This window comes from Impatiens glandulifera, chromosome 6 (assembly GCF_907164915.1).
Source record: "Impatiens glandulifera chromosome 6, dImpGla2.1, whole genome shotgun sequence".
In the NCBI taxonomy this organism is placed as follows: domain Eukaryota; kingdom Viridiplantae; phylum Streptophyta; class Magnoliopsida; order Ericales; family Balsaminaceae; genus Impatiens; species Impatiens glandulifera.
In genome coordinates, this window is record NC_061867.1 from 40,665,571 (window position 1) to 40,682,415 (window position 16,845).

The following is a 16,845-nucleotide window of genomic DNA, read 5'->3' on the forward strand; positions in this document are numbered from 1 at the left end:
TGCAACACATCTACATGTCCCCTTTGACTAGAGAAGAACAAATCTTAAAAAAAGAAGACAAAATAATCGATTTTTGTTCTGGATTGAATAGACCCAAAGAAATTGAGGCATGGCTAAGCTTAATACTTACTTGTAGTCACAAACCCGTAAAGACCCACCATCTTTGCAAACAAAGCACCAATCCTCTGCAATTTCTTCCTTTCTAATCTCCTGTTTCTTCCTCTTAGCCCTTGTATTCCACTTCATCTTAAAAAAAAGATCCTTCAATCAAAAACCAAGAACAAAAATTATCAACCCGCAAAGAACTTCCCTGTAAATGAACGTTCCAACTTCGTCTCCGGTAAGAGAAACAACGGGAATTCTCTCTTTAAAGTTATGAAATATTACAATAAAGTTGAACAGTATTAATAACGTTAAAACAAATACGACAGAATCTGCAGAAAAGAAAAGAAAAGAAAAATTATGTTTTCAATGTATGATTTCAAAGTGGGAAACAATGGTGTAGAGATGGTGTAGAGATAGAGAGCATACACGTGTTGAAAGAACTATCGAAGTGAGAAATTATCATCTACCATCCCTAATCAGATGGTATGGTGAGAACATGTTCAAATTTTCAAGCAACAAATGAAAATAAGAAGTTCAATTTTATTAGTATAGACCATACATTTAAGATGTTATACTCAAATTCAAATTTGAACTGTGAAAATAGAAATAATCTCCGTTTTCATAAAATATGAACAAATTCTCATAATTATTTTTTTTAAATAATATATTTCTAGCTTTCTTTAAAATTAATATACATTTTAAATCAGGAAATAAGAATAAAAATAAGAATGAGATCGATAAATATGTGAAATAAGAATAAATATAATTGATAGAAATGTAATGTTTGTTTAAAAATATTAATAATTTTATTCTCATTAATAATGTTTGGATATTTACTTTCTCATCGATAATATTTGAATTTATTAGAGATAAATTATTAATATTATTTAGTAAATAAAACTAGTATTAATATTTTTATTATATTTTTTTATTAAATTTTATTTAATTAAAAATATAAAATATTATTATTTTTATATCATAATTATTTAAAATATATAAAATGTTTAAGTTGAATAATTTAAATTTTTTCTAATTATAAATAAAAAAATATCTATTAACATAAATAATAATACCTTTAAAATATTATAAATAAATAATTGATCAAATTAAATATAATATTTTACTTAATAACATATATTTTGAGAAGATATAATTTTTTTAATAACATTTTTTATTAAATTTTTTCATATTTAACTTTTTTTTAATATTTTTTAAATTTATTGTTTATATAAAATTGTTATTTTATTTTTTAAGTTTTTATATTTTAATTAAATTATTATAAAGTTATTATTATTATTATATAATATTTAAAATTGATTATATAAAAATGATTATATTATTATTAGTTATTGTAATTATTATTAAAATTTATTTTATTAATTATATTTTATTTTAAATAGTTTCCTAATATTATTTAAATAATTAAAATAATTTCTTTAAATAAATTAATTTATTTTTTATTTATTATATTAATTATAAGAGAACGTCAAATATAATTATAAAAGAAAAATATATATAATATTATAATTATGAGAGAATAAATGTGAGAAAGATGTTATTGTGTCTACTTATAATAAACTCTACAATTGTTAATTATAGTTTATTGGATTTGTATTTAGGTTTGGGTCTGACCATAACTAATAGATGTTTAAGTTTTATTTTTTGAATGTGTATTCTATAAATATGTTATTATTTAAAGTTTATATTGATAAATACATAATTCTAAAGAGATAAAATGTGAGACAAAAACTATAATTAGAGTTTATTGGGTTTGTATTTGAGTTTGGCTTAAGCTGACCGTTGTTTAAGTTTTATTAGTTTACTCTATAAATATGTTATTATAAGGGTTTACATTAATGAAAATAGAATTTTAGAGAGATAAAGTTTGAGACAAAAACTCTATATTTCTTCTTCTTCATATTGAAATTTGGTGGCGGTTAAAGTGATTTTAGCTTATTTGAGTGAACCATTATAAATTTGTGCCTTCTTGTGTTCTTCTTTTCTTGCGTTTTACATATCGTTTTAAGTAGATCAGATTTGGGGATCCAAATCCTAACAACTATTATTATAGCAGTTAGGCTAGATCGAAGCATTGTAAACGATAGGAAGTGATAACAGTATAAGAATCAGGATTAGAAGATTTGATGGAACAGATTATGCATTTTAGAGGATGCAGATTGAGGATTATCTCTATGGAAAGAATTTTTATGTTTCTTTGAGTGAAAAACTAGAGAATATGGATGAAGCTGAATGAAAACTCCTTGATAAACAGGTTTTGGAAGTTGTCCGATTAACGCTAGCCAAAACTTTTGCTCACAACGTAGTAAAGGAGAAGACCACAATGGGTCTGATGAAAGCTCTCTCTAATATATATGAGAAACCATCTGCTAACAACAAAGTACATTTAATGAAAATACTCTTCAATTAAAGAATGGTTGATGATACTTTTGTTACTACTCATTTGAACGAATTTAATATAATTGTGAATCAACTGATATCTATTGAGATAGATTTTGGGGATGAAGTTAGTGTTTTGATTTTGTTAGCATCTCTACCAAATAGCTGAGAACCTCAACAATTAGTAACTCTATTGGAAATTCTAAATTGAAATTTATTGAAGTTAAAAATCATATTCATGCTGGAGGGTCGTAAAATTGATTATGGTAAAACGTTCAAAGGTTCTACTCTAAATATTGAAAATAGGGACACAGGTAATGATAAAAATAATTTTAGAGGTTATACTTAAATTTGAATTGTGAAAATATAAATAATTTATGTTTTTCCTAAAATATGTACAAATTCTCATAATTATTTTTTAAAATAATACTTTTCTAGTCATCTTTAAAATTAATATATTTAGGGAGTATTGGAATAAAAATATGAATGAGATTGATGGAGGTGTGAAATGAGAATTCATATAATAGATAAAAATATAGTTTTTATTAAGAGTATTAATCATTTCATTCTCATTAATAATGTTTGGATATTTTCATTTTCAGTAATAATATTTGAATTTATTAGTGATAAATTATTAATATTATTTGATAAATGAAACTAGTATTAATATTTTCATTTTATTTTTTATTATATTTTATTTAATTAAATATATAAAAATATTATTATTTTTATATCATAATTATTTAAAATATATAAAATGTTTAAGTTGAGTATTTCAATTTTTCTCTAATTATAAATAAATATTATCTATAAACATAAATAATTTTAAGGTAATATCTTTTAATTATTATATACGAATAATTGATCAAATTAAATATAATATTTTACTTAATAACATATACGATACGAATATATTTTTTTTAATAACATTTTTATTAAATTATTTCATATTTAATTTTTTTAATATTTTTAAATATATTGTTTATATAAAATTGATATCTTATTTTTAAGTTTTTATATTTTAATTAATTTATTATAATTTTATTATTAGTATATAATATTTAAAATTAATTATATTATTATTAGTTAGTGTAACTATTATTAAAAATTTATTTTATTTATTATATTTTATTTTAAATAATTTTTTAATATTATTTAAATTATTGAAATAATTTCTTTCAATAAATAAATTAAAAAGTTTATTATTATTTTAATTATAAAAGAAAAAATATATATAATATTATAATTATAATTATGAGATAGGATGCAAAAGAAATGTTGAGTTATTGAGCTTACACTTATAATAAATTATACAATTATTAATAAGAGTTTATTGAGTCTTCTTGTGTTCTTCTTTTCTTGCATTTTTACAAATCATTTTAAGAAGATCGGATTTAGGGAATCCAAATCCTAACAACTGTTATCAGGGCAAATAGACTAGATCGGAGCATTGAAAACGATGACAAGCGAGAATAGTATAAGACTGGCGATTGGAAGATTTGATGGAACATATTATGTATTCTGGAGGATGCAGATTGAGGATTATCTCTATGGAAAGAAGTTTCATGTTCCTTTAAGTGAGAAACTAGAGAAGATGGATGAAGCTGAATAAAAAAAACTTCTTAATAGACATGTTTTGGGAGTTGTCTGATTGATGCTAGACAAAACTTTTGCTCACAACGTAGCAAAGAAGAAGACCATAATGTGTCGATGAAAACTCTATCTAGTATGTATGAGAAACCATATGCTAACAACAAGGTACATTTAATGAAAAGACTCCTAAATTTAAGAATGGTTGATGGTACTTCTGTCACTACTCATTTAAACGAATTTAATATAATTGTGAATCAACTGTTATCTATTATGATTGATTTTTGGGATGAAGTTAGTGTCATGATTTTATTGACATCTCTACCAAATAAATGGGAACCTCAACAATTAGTAACTCTTATGGAAATTCTAAATTGAAATTTATTGAAGTTAAAGATCGTATTCTTGCTGAACAGGTTCGTAAAATTGATTATGGTGAAACGTTCAAATGTTCTACTCTAAATATTGAAACAGAGGCATAGGTAATGACAGAAATTTCAAACCTAGGTAAGAAAAGATCTATGTTAGTCTAGTCTGGGTGGACATTTGATTGCTGGAATTGTGGTAAGCAGGGTCACTTAAAGAGGAACTACAAAGCACCAAAGGAAAACAGTGACGATAAAAACGATTGATCCAACGCAATTACAGAAACTGTCATTGATGTGTTGCTTCTGTCTATTGATAGTCCGATAGATTCATGAGTTTTGGACTCATGAGCGTCTTTTTACACCACTGTCCACAAAGGATTAATTGAGAATTATGTGGATGGAAACTGTGGGAAATGTTTTCTCACAGATGGTGAGCCATTAGATATTGTTGGCATTGGAGACATCAAATTGAAGATAGCAAACAATTTTGTTTGGAAGATTAATAAGGTAAGACACAATCCAGGTTTAATGCGCAATATGAATTATGTTACACAACTTGATGAAGGACACAGTTTCAGTTGTGGAAATGGTGCGTGGAAGGTGACTAAAGGAGCAATAATTGTTGCTCGAAGTCACAAAACTGGAACTTTATACACGACTTCAACTTGTAAAGAAATATTTGCTGCTATAGTTGATGAATCGAAAAATAAATCTTAGAGTGGTTGAGTCCATTTGAATTTGTTCGCATTTTATCTTGTTCTTGTATCCTAGATTTCTCTAAAGTACATGTCCAGCAATTGAATGCTCATATTATTCAATAAAGCATTTTTGTTATTTTTCTTTATGGTTTTCATCCATGCTCTACTACACGAATGGATTGCCGAGAAGTGTTACTACATATATGTTGTTTCCTTTTGTTAGTGTATTTCTTTTAAAATATCAACAAATATGACTTGTTTATTATCATTCGTTCTCCTTCGACCACACAATTCAACTTGAGGCAGTTGATTCTATAGTGGATTTTATAGAGATAATATGGTCATATGGACTGGGAAAGTGCTAAGCTCAAGTGACAGAAATACTATAAAACCATAACCTAAATAGTTAGTTTAAACCAACTACAAGAATAGTTTGACATATTATCATCCACACTTAGGGAGGAACAGAGTAGGATAAGATTGAATGAGGAATATGTGGATGATCTTGTGGAGAACAAAAAAGGTGAATGATGAAGAGAATGATGAGTAAGATTTGGAGGAGGTGAATGAGCAAGATTTGGAGGAGGTGAATGAGGAAGATTTGGAGAAGGTGAATGTGTTGATTGAGGATCCGGTGAATGAGAATATTGAGGTATGTCTAATTCAAATATTTGGTATAATTTAAGCATTTTTTCTAATTAGTTCAAGCATTTTGTCTTTTCTTTTTAGGATGTGGTGGATAAGTTGAATGATAAAGACAAGGATGGGATTGTGGAGATGAAGGATGAGGATGTGGATGAGAAGAAGAACGAGGATGTGGAGGAGAAAAAGAATGAGGATGTGATGGAGAATGTGGTAAATGAGGAAGTGGTGGTGCAAAAGGAAGACAAGAAGAAGAATGAAATATGTATAATTGAAGCATTTTGTCTAATTCGAGTATTTTGTCTAATTCAAGCATTTTGTCTAATTCGAGCATTTTGTCTAATTCAAGCATTTTGTCTAATTCAAGCATTTTGTCTAATTCAAGCGTTTTGTCTAATTCAAGTATGAAATTGATGATGTGGAGAAGGTGGATGTAAATAAGGATGTAGTGGAGAAGAAGGAAGATAAGAGGAATAATGAGGTATATATAATTTGAGCATTTTGTCTAATTCGAGCATTTGGTCTAATTCAAGGATGAGATTGATGATGTGGATAAGGTGGATGTGAATGAGGATGTGATGGAGAAGAAGGAAGACAAGCAGAAAAATAAGGTATGTTTAATTCGAGCATTTTGTCTAATTCGAGTATTTTGTCTAATTCGAGCATTTGGTCTAAGTTGAGTATTTGGTCTAATTCAAGCATTTGGTCTAATTCGAGCATTTTGTCTAATTCAAGCATTTGGTCTAATTCAAACATTTTGTCTAATTCAAGGATGTGAATGAGAAGGTGGAGGATGTGAATGATAAAAACAAGGTGGTGAATGAGAAGAAATATGTGAATGATATAGACAAGGAAGACAAACAGAAGTTGGAGGATGATGTATTTGTACAGAATTTAGGGAAGAAGGAGGACACGCAGAAGGTGGCAGGCATAACCGTCTTAGCCTGATGATGTGTATCTGATTTAAGAAGAATTATTCTTCTTTGTGGCAGGCATAACCGTCTTAGCCCGATGTTGTCCACTGTCTACACTGTCTACATGGAGATGTCATAATTTTGGATTAAATGTCATAATTTTGGATTAATTTTCTATTTCTTAAAATGTTGTTATTGATTGAATTATTAATTACCTACGTTCTTCTTTATTTTTTTTACTAAAAAGTACTTATGTTTTGATGTTTAGTTATATGGTAGCTTTAAATAATTATCAAGGTTACATAAATAAATACCTTTTTACATTATTATGTGCAAGTTTTAGTATTCAACTATTGTGTATTAAGTATAAATATAAATGGAAAACCGCCAAATCAATTACCAGAAATAGAGGATTACAAATATGACGTTAAACCTGGTATTTTGCAAAAAGGGAATTAAAATATTACAGTGAGCATCAAGATTACTACCTAAGAACTCTATTAGAACTTAGGATAAAATTATCTCCACCAACAATAGTGGAATTCAATCTTCCAGCAGCCCAACCATTGTTGATTGTATAGGCACCACATCGGGCTGGATCTCCAATTACACAACTACCATTCACTTCTCTCTCAAATTCAGGCAGACCTTTTGCCTTTCTCTCGCTCCACATCTTTCTATCCTCGTCTCTTTCTTTCCTCAGCCATTTCTCAACAGTTCTCTAAATGAATTAGACATATTAGAAAATGAACACTTCATGTCTGTATATGAAGTTGAAAAAAAACTAACTATTAATGACAATTTACTTTCTTCCTTAACTTCTTCCATTGGCAAAGCCAACTGCAACTCCCCACGAGCGACGTAAACCTAACCATATGGCACAAATTCAACATAAGAACACTTACCTGATTGTTAGGTGTAGAGACTAGATAATTGAGAAACATACAATGTGGGAAGGCCAATCGAATGTATGAGTAGCATAAATAATCGATGCTCCTCTTTCTTCACACTTATTTTTAAGAAATTTCAGTAGATCGGCCCTTGCAAGAAGAACCTATATAAAAAGAATATGATAATTACATTGGATAAACAGAAATGTTGATTTATTTGAAAAAGGAACTAACAAAGCTATACATACTACCTTATATGGTTTTAATAGACCCGCATATCTGCACTCATCTTCTCTGTCCATCAGAGATACCTTTTACATTCTCCATGACAGATCAATTACCAATACCTACAGGAATCAATTAAGAAGTTTTGAGAGGTGCTTTTTAAAGGATGGGATTTGGGAAAGAGATTCTAACAATTATCAATTCAGTTCTTCTTTCAAGATTTGATTTTAATACTCTAAATATCATCTTTCTCTACACATATATGCATTTGTATAGTTACCCCAAAACCCGCAAAGGCAACCTCTTTTCTCCACTGAAAAAAAAAACCAGAATTAAAGCCATATCAGAATTTCATACAATCATAAGCATTATACAAAATAGATTCATCAGATCTAAGCACTGAAAATTGACTAATATATACACATACTAATACTTCATGATTAAAGTTTATCATATATTCACAAAATGATATGAAATATTGTTAGTTGCTATAGACATTTAAAGCCACATTAAGAGACATATCTGTTAGCTCACCCCAATAAAATTAAGAAGATTGATTTTGTTCATTCCTCAAGCTTGGAAAAGTATGTGAGTGCTCTAAGTGTTGTTTTGGTATCAAATTCTAATGTTGATCATAATTAACCAGGGAATACATGATGATCGATCTGAAATGAACAAAAAAAGAAATCTATGTCATGATCCAAATTCTCTATCTCCATAAACAACAAACAATCCTAACCTCAACCAAATTCATGTGGGTGTTATTAGATTAATTTCAAAGAGAAAAGCCTTTTGTACTTTTCTCTCGTTTTCAGTATGAACGAGAGAAGATGAATTCTATTTTACTTACATTTGGATTTAGACTTGACCTCTTCCTACACATAATGACAAAAATACAACGATCAAAACACGAAAACTACAGGGAACAATACACAAGATTAATTTCTTATTTTTGTGAATACGAGAGAGAAAGGGGGATAAACATGAAGAACCTTTTACTCACGCTCACGAGCACGTTGGAGGTATTCTTCTAGATCAAACTTCCTTCTGAAAGTGTTGTCAACACATGTCGCCTACAAATCGATGACATTCAGTTTGAAGTTGTGAAAAATTTTACAAACAAATCATATACGTGCATGTAGGGGTGTCAAAAATGAACTCGACCCACCAACCCGACACGAGTCGACCCGAAGAATATTGGGTTAGGGTTAGGCGTTTTTGGGTTTGAATCATTTCGGGTCAGACCCAAAATATAACCTGAAAAAGAAAATTGGGCTGGATTGGGTTCAGGTCACTCATCAACCCGAACCCACCCACCCACCCAACCCGACCCGACCCACCTAATATATTAATAAAAAAATAACTTGCCTACCTTACAAAAAAACCCTAACCCTAACGGGCCTAACCCATATCCTTAATTTTTATTCATTTTCTTCCTTCCGTCTTTCTCACTATTCTTTTTCTTCCATCTTTCTCACTTCTCTTCAATATACATTCCTTCTCTAATTTTCATCTTTTTTAATCTCTTGAACTCTGTTAGTATCCATCAATAAAATGAGTTCACAAATTAATCTTGATCTTGAGGAGGATAGTGTGGAGGGTTCACCTATGGCAAATTTAGATGCAAATAAAGAAACGTGCATTGATTCCCAAGATCAAGCCTCCAAAACTGGTATTGGTAAACGAAAGAGACCATTAAAATCAAAGTGGTGACAATATTTTGATATGGTTCCTAAAATAGAGGGAGAAGATTTGCGATGTAAATGTAAAGCATGTGGAATTACATACAAAGTTGATAGTAGCATAGGAACAGGTAATCTTCGCCGTCATATCCTTAATCAATGTTCTAGACAGAAAACTCGTGATATTGCTCAAGATTTGTTAGAACAAGGGGATAAAAGTCTTAATATTAGGTCTCAAAAGTTTAGTCAAGAAAGATTTAGAGAGTTGTTAATCTTAGCAATTGTGAGGCATGATTTACCATTTCAGTTTGTAGAATATGAGGCATTTAGATCAATATTTACCTATTTGGAACCTCAAGTCAATCATTTCACTAGAAATACTACAATGACTGATATTCTCAAGATGCATAAAAATGAATACAATAGGCTAGCTTAAGAAATGCATTCATACCCTAGAAAGATTTGTTTCACATCTGATTTGTGGTCTTAAATGGAAAAGCTCAAAAGAGTCAATTAGAGCTCTATTTAGAAGAACCGAAAATTGACAAAGATACAAAATTTGATGTTCTCGCATTTTGGAAAGCTTACCAATTTAGGTATCCCGAACTTGCAAAAATGGCCAGAGATATCTTGAGTGTTCCAATTTCTACAGTTGCTTCAGAATCGGCTTTTAGCACCGGTGGTAGGATACTTGACCAATATCGTAGTGCAATGAAGCCTTATATTGTTGAGGCATTAGTTTGTTGTAGAGATTGGTTAGTTGGACAGAATGGTTAGTGGCTCGTCTTTTTATTTTCATTTTAAAGTTATTTGTTCAATTCTTTGACTAATATTTTCTTTTTGTAGAAAATACTGAGGTGGAGTTGGATGATTTGACTGAAAATATTATGAGTTTATTCATAAATGGGGACGATTGTTCAAATACTACTTATACTTATTTCAATGTTGGGCTCATACAAAAAGGTGTACAACGATGAAGAAGTGGAGTTTGAACTTGAAAATACTTTTGTGATGATTGAAGAATTTTTTTTATAATGATATCATAATTTCGTTGTGTAATATTTATTTTGTGAAAATTTTGAATTTTCTAAACATAATTATTATGTTTATGCCAATTTTATTATTTTGTATTTAAATTAAAGTATTATTAATAAGCAAAAAACTTATTTCGGGTTAGTCGGGTTGGTCGGGTTGGTCTGGGGTTCGGGTTCGGGTTTATTGTTTTTAGGTTGGTTCAGGTTTGAGTCGAGTTCGGGTTGAAAATTTTGTTATAATGCACCTCCTTCAACCTGACTCGAACTCACCCGACCCACCTGAATTGACACCCCTACGTGCATGTATTATAAAACAAACGGAGCGGTCGCGGTCTTGGCAGCTGCTAATCTTGAACGAACGGAGTGTCGTGGCAAAGGGAGCAAGAGCGAAAGTTGAGGGGACAGGGTTTGAGAGAGAGACAGAACCCTAAAAATTGAAGATTTAAAATGAGGGTCAAATTAAGCACTTTATATACTATTAAAGACGCATATTACATATACGCGTATTATGTAATATGCGTACATTGAAAGACGCATATTACATAATGCGCGTATAAAAATATGCACATTTCAATGTACACATATTACATATTACACGTAAGTATAATTCGCGTAAGTGTAATACGTGTAAGTGTAATTTGAGTAAGTGTAATTCAAGTAAGTGCAGTCACAGAGGTAAGACGGTCATTTCGTAGGACGAAAAAACCTTTCTTGCAAGATTTATCAGACGTGGTCCATTTTTGGAATTACACCCATTATCAGGACCATTTCGTCAAATTTCCCTCTAATGATGATATGTATGAACCCTCAATAAAAACATATAATATATAATCAATAAAAACATATAATATATAAGAAAGTCTTTTAATAAAATTTAATTATTTTTTTGATAATTAATTGTTATTTTATTCGTTTATATTTAATAACAAATGTCTTGCTATAATTATATTTAGAATGAGGATATCACTTATTTGGTTGGACATATATATATATATATATTTTTATTTTACATTTTTATTATATTTTATTATATAGAAACATAATTAAATTTATTTCGATTTCATAACATATATTTTTTAATATTCCCTAATATATAAGAATAACTCTCTTTTGGAGTAGATTTGGAGTAGATGTAGGTTTGAGCCGGGTTGAGAAAGACTTTAACAAAAAAAAATTATAATAGAAAAAGGATATGGCTCCTTAATTTTATTTTATTTTCATTTTTATTCACTATTTTATTTTATAAATTTAAAAAAGTTTAAATTCATGTTCATCATTGGTTAAATATATGATTTTGTTTCATTATTTTATTCAACTCCGTTCTAAAAAAAATTAAACTCATTTTAATTTTTTTTAAACTCATCCTAACTATAATTCCTAGGTTCGTCCCTAAACTGGAGATGTCTTAAGCAAGTGAGTGTGAGGTGGAATGCAGCATGTTTGATTTTTTTAATTAAAGTTATTTTGTTTAAGTAACCCTATCTAACATAATTTAAACTATATCTAATTTAACTCAAATCAAATTATCTTACCAAAATATTAGTTTAGTTTGAAGTTGGGTCAACAATATATGTTCACTAGGTAATTGCACAAGGATGAACTGTAAAGTCACATTAAATAGCATCACATAATTAACTGTGCTGGCATCAGATTTTTAGTCAAAAGTAACTTTTTATTTCAGAATTACGAAAGAAAAGTTAGTAAAGTTAAACGTTAAGTAAAGTCAAATCCTAATCTATCCTATAGCTAACTTGATTGTGAGAGGGGTAATGAAAAAATAGTCATTGATAATTCATTTGTATCACAGTTAAAGAAATTTTCAAAATAATAATGACCTAAAATTGTAGTAGTGTCTAGATTTTGTCTTTAACATTCTCATGGGTCAAAACGTACAAAAAAAGATTTTCTTATGAATGATTTTTCAAGTAGTATTGAATTTGAATGCCAAACGCTTTGTTTCAACCCTATTATAATAAATGCAATTAAATACACATTTAATAAATAAGTTGAAACAGTGTTACACCTCTAACCTAATAAAACTCTTTGTTTTTCTTCCTTTTTTCAACATTTGAAAACATTAAATAAGATTAATAGACATCTCATGACTGTGCAATATCTATCCCAGTTTTATGATGGCTATGTTACACACGTCTTTTTTCTTTTTTTTGCAGGGCAGGCCAGCTAGAAAATGAATATATAAATAAAAATAAATATATATAGAAGAAAAAAGTTGATGAAACTCGCCCATGCATTGGTTCGAAGTCTGAATGAGAAAAAAAGCAAAATTACTAATGGGTCAAAACTTTCTCTGGAGCCTGTAATTATATCAAAAACTAGCTAGCTATGTATTGTCGCTATTTTAAGTATCATCCAATAACTTTTTTTAAAATTTTTAAATAAAAAAAAATAAGTGTTTTGTATTCATTCAAGATACACGTTTCAAATTCAATTTTTTACCAAAAAAAAAGTAATTCCACAAAACAATCTATGCATTCAAGACATATACAATATCAATCAAATCATTTGACTAACACGATTACAAGTCCATAATAAAACAAATACTCAAAATAACATTGCATGGATTCCTTCAAGTATTTATACTAAAAAAATTTGTTTGAAAGATGTTGAAACGCAAGTTTTATTGTTAACATTAAGAAACTCGGAAAGAATGAAAATCCTAACAAAATACTCATTAACCTAGTGTTTAGCTTCTATAGAGTACTTGCAAAACATTAGATCTAAATATTTAAGGCTCTAATCCCGCATCTTATGACTTATCACACAAACAAATGCATCTCTCATTGGTACAGAATGCATCAACTAAATTGAAATGAGAACAGGTTCAATATACTTTTGCAAACTAAATATTGAAAGTTTTTTACTTTGTGATTTGGGAGTTGGGAGTTGGGAGTGGGGAGTTGGGAGTTGGGAGTTGGGAGTTGGGAGTTGGGAGTTGGGAGTTGGGAGTTGGGAGTGACTTCTTTATATCCTAATTAAGAAGGATGAGTTTCTGGAGAAATTAAGGAAGTTAATCAAAACATGTATTGTTCAACCAATTAATGTTTTATATTATAATCAATGGAGAAGTAAAAAAATTATTAAAATAAAATAGACTCGGCATAATGTAACTAAATTGCAGCAAAACAAACCATTTTATCTTAAGGTAAACTATTTAGAAATTTTAGTGTAGGTAAAAATGAGGTAGGTACATATGTCAATAAGTCACTCATTGCAACATAAGGATTATTTTGGTTTGCTTATTTGTTAATAATATGACAATTAATATAATAATTTATATTTAAAGGTTTATTTAAATCAGTAGAATTGAAATTTACATTAAAACACTTATTCTAATTTTATAAAAATTAACATTCAATTATCATTTAATTATTATGTTTGAAAAAACTATAAAATTATAATTAAACTTCAATTTTGTTATGTTATAATAATATAGAAAAAAATATAGATTTAATATGTTAACTTTTTAAATTAAATAAAATGATATTAATTCAACATGTTCAGTTTCTTTAAATAAAATAAGAAACAATCAAATATGATTGACATGTTAATTTTTAAACTAAAAAATATATATAGATAAATACATTAATTACTAAATATATATATATATATATATATATATATATTTATATATATATATATTATAAGTTCGAAATTTTAAATTTTTTAACATATTTACTGTGTTACCGCTTAATTTTAATTAAATGAATTATCAAAAATATTTTAATAATTTTTGTTTAGTTATTTTGACTACAATCTTCTTAAAATGTATATCAATAACATTATTGATTTCATCCTTTCACATATATAATTTGGTATTTGAAAAACAAAATTATTCATTTATTTTCGTGATTTAAACAAGATCACAATAAAAACAGAAATATTGCCCAATAAAAAATCTCAAAAGATTAAAAAAATCAAAATAAAAATAAATATTGTCCAATAAAAAATCACACAAGATCAACAAAAACATAAGTACTCTTGAATTCTACCAATTCGTAAGTCATATAATGTCATAAAACCTAAAAAAAAATAATCTAAGTTATATTGTTTTACTAACAAATTATTTTTTTTACTTTTTTAAAAAAAAAAAACTACTTTCTTAGTAAAAAATATTTTTAAAATAAAGAGACAAACATATAAATGCAACTATCTCAAGAAGTAAGAAACATGTCAAAAACTTAACTTGCATAATGTTATTGTAAAACTCCAATCAAAAGAAAAATAAATTAAACAAACAACAAATATAGAATATGTCTACAAAAAGAAAGACCCACATAATTGTTTTGACAAGGGACCATGTAAAACTACATGTTTCTCCAAAATGTTTTTTTTTTCTTTCACCACTTCATAGTGGTTGTCCATTCCATTTTTTCACCACATCCAGGAGTCATCTTCATCACTGTAGATTATTTCTGTTTCATTAATTTCTCCAACATTGCCTGCTTCTGGTTCATTAACCGTAGGCATTTCCCCATTAACCAAAGGCATCGAGACATTGTCTTCCTTTGAACCTAGCATAAATAAGATAAAGGGAAAAATAGATTAAGTTAGTCTCTTTATCTTTAAAATGGATAAACAAAATTAACTATAATATAATCAAGGTTTACTTAAGGTTTCACAGGCTTGAACATTGAAGGTGGGAGATGCATTAAGATCGAGCTCTAATGGAGCAGCAACCACCTGAGGAACCGTCTCTAACATTCTTCTCCGTTCTTCTGGTGATTCAAGAAGTTCTCTCCTATCTAGTACTTCAAACAATGTAACCACTTGGCAGGTTAAGAATAACAATGATATCAAATAAAAATGTGCAAAGCATGAGAAATTGTTAACTCTTATGTTTGAAAATGACATTCCTATTTTAATTTAGATTATATTTCATGAAAACACATGGAAAACTATGAGAAATATTAGTGATCTAATAAAGGATATTCTGCACTCCCCCTTTCTCATTATAAAAATCAATACGATTGCCCAAAGATATTAATTCTCTATCAATTGCCTGCAAAATCTAATTCAAAAAGAAACATTAGCTATATATATATCCTTCACCAAGCAAAAAGATTAAGAAGAAAAAATATACATGATTTGTGATCTCTACATGCAAAGATCTGGCCTTCATATCAAGTTCCACCTATTACAGTATAGGGTAATACACGGTATTGTATTAAAATTTAAATTTTTAAAATTCAATGCAGTATAATATAAATGAGAGTCATTTAAATCTAATGACAAAAAACAATACAAAAACACGAGTCCTCAAAGTGTCTCCAAACATACCCGAATCACAACTGAATTAACCATTTGGAAAACAACAATTAAAACATAAGTCAATATGCTCACAAAAAAAACATAAAAAACTAGCATTAATGAGCTCGGAGTTCCTCAAGAAGATCAAACACATATTTTTTTTATACAATTGAAAATATTTTTACATGTAGGAAGTCGGAATCTTAAAAAAAAGGTATTTCACAGTATAATAAGAGTCTATACTGGTAATAGGCCTTGGGAGAGACAAATCACAATATAATATATGCAACAAGTTATATAAACACATGAGAGCACTTACTACAGTGGGCCTAGGGATTGAACCATCCTCCACTCTGTTCCTCAAGTCATCCACTTCATCCTGCAAAACTCAAAATCATTATAAAGTTAAAAATACTAAGAAAAAACCATTTAATTATGTCTCCATATCATTCTCTTTCCACAACTAGATACCATAAAGAGTAGTTTGGTTGTACTCTATTCTCAAACAAACACAAAATTTTAACAATAAATATATAAACATGAACAGAACATGATCTTATGATGGTTGATAAGCAATCGAGGAGTATTATTTCTCCTTAGTGTCAGTGAGAAAAAAAATGGGGATTAAAGTGACATCATTGTGGAATAAAGATGGATCAAAGAGGATTATGTTGATTATTTATGAATAGTAGTGTGTAACAACAGAAAAACTATGCAAATGAATGTATTGAGAACAAAAATAAAAATTAAATCAAACTCTAATTGAATATAACAGTTTTACCTAGAAAATAATAAAATTGTTTAGCAAAACATTTCATTAATAAGTTCAAGTTTTTTAATTTTCTTTAGTTACATGCAGGTCTAAAGAAAATACATTTAGATGTTATACTCAAATTCAAATTTTGAACTGTGAAAATAGAAATAATCTCTATTTTTCCTAAAATATGAACAAATTTCCATAATTATTTTTTAAAATAACATATTTCTAGTTTTTTTTTAATTAACATATATTTAAATCAGGAAATAAGAATA

At 28.2% G+C, this 16,845-nt stretch overlaps 1 protein-coding gene across 1 annotated transcript; it reads right to left on the bottom strand.

Moving 5' to 3' along the window:
- Nucleotides 1-7,198: 7,198 nt before the first annotated feature.
- LOC124943615 (ABC transporter I family member 20-like) lies at nucleotides 7,199-9,659 on the bottom strand. Its single transcript, XM_047484096.1, has 6 exons — nucleotides 9,618-9,659; nucleotides 8,110-8,142; nucleotides 7,856-7,915; nucleotides 7,661-7,768; nucleotides 7,504-7,581; nucleotides 7,199-7,435 (listed from the first exon to the last, which is right to left on the bottom strand). The coding sequence occupies exons 1-6, from the start codon at nucleotides 9,657-9,659 to the stop codon at nucleotides 7,199-7,201; spliced, it is 558 nt and encodes a 185-aa protein (XP_047340052.1).
- Between the last annotated feature and the right edge of the window lie 7,186 nt (nucleotides 9,660-16,845).

Excerpts from the sequence above, each read along its gene's own strand:
- LOC124943615 (XM_047484096.1), bottom strand. The coding sequence starts at position 9,659 with ATGACGGCGAAGATTACCTGTTCCTATGCTACTATCAACTTT. Across the intron at positions 7,582-7,660 it reads TCGATTGGCCTTCCCACATT|GTTTACGTCGCTCGTGGGGA; the intron begins GTATGTTTCTCA and ends CCATATGGTTAG. Across the intron at positions 7,436-7,503 it reads AAAGTAAATTGTCATTAATA|AGAACTGTTGAGAAATGGCT; the intron begins GTTAGTTTTTTT and ends TAATTCATTTAG.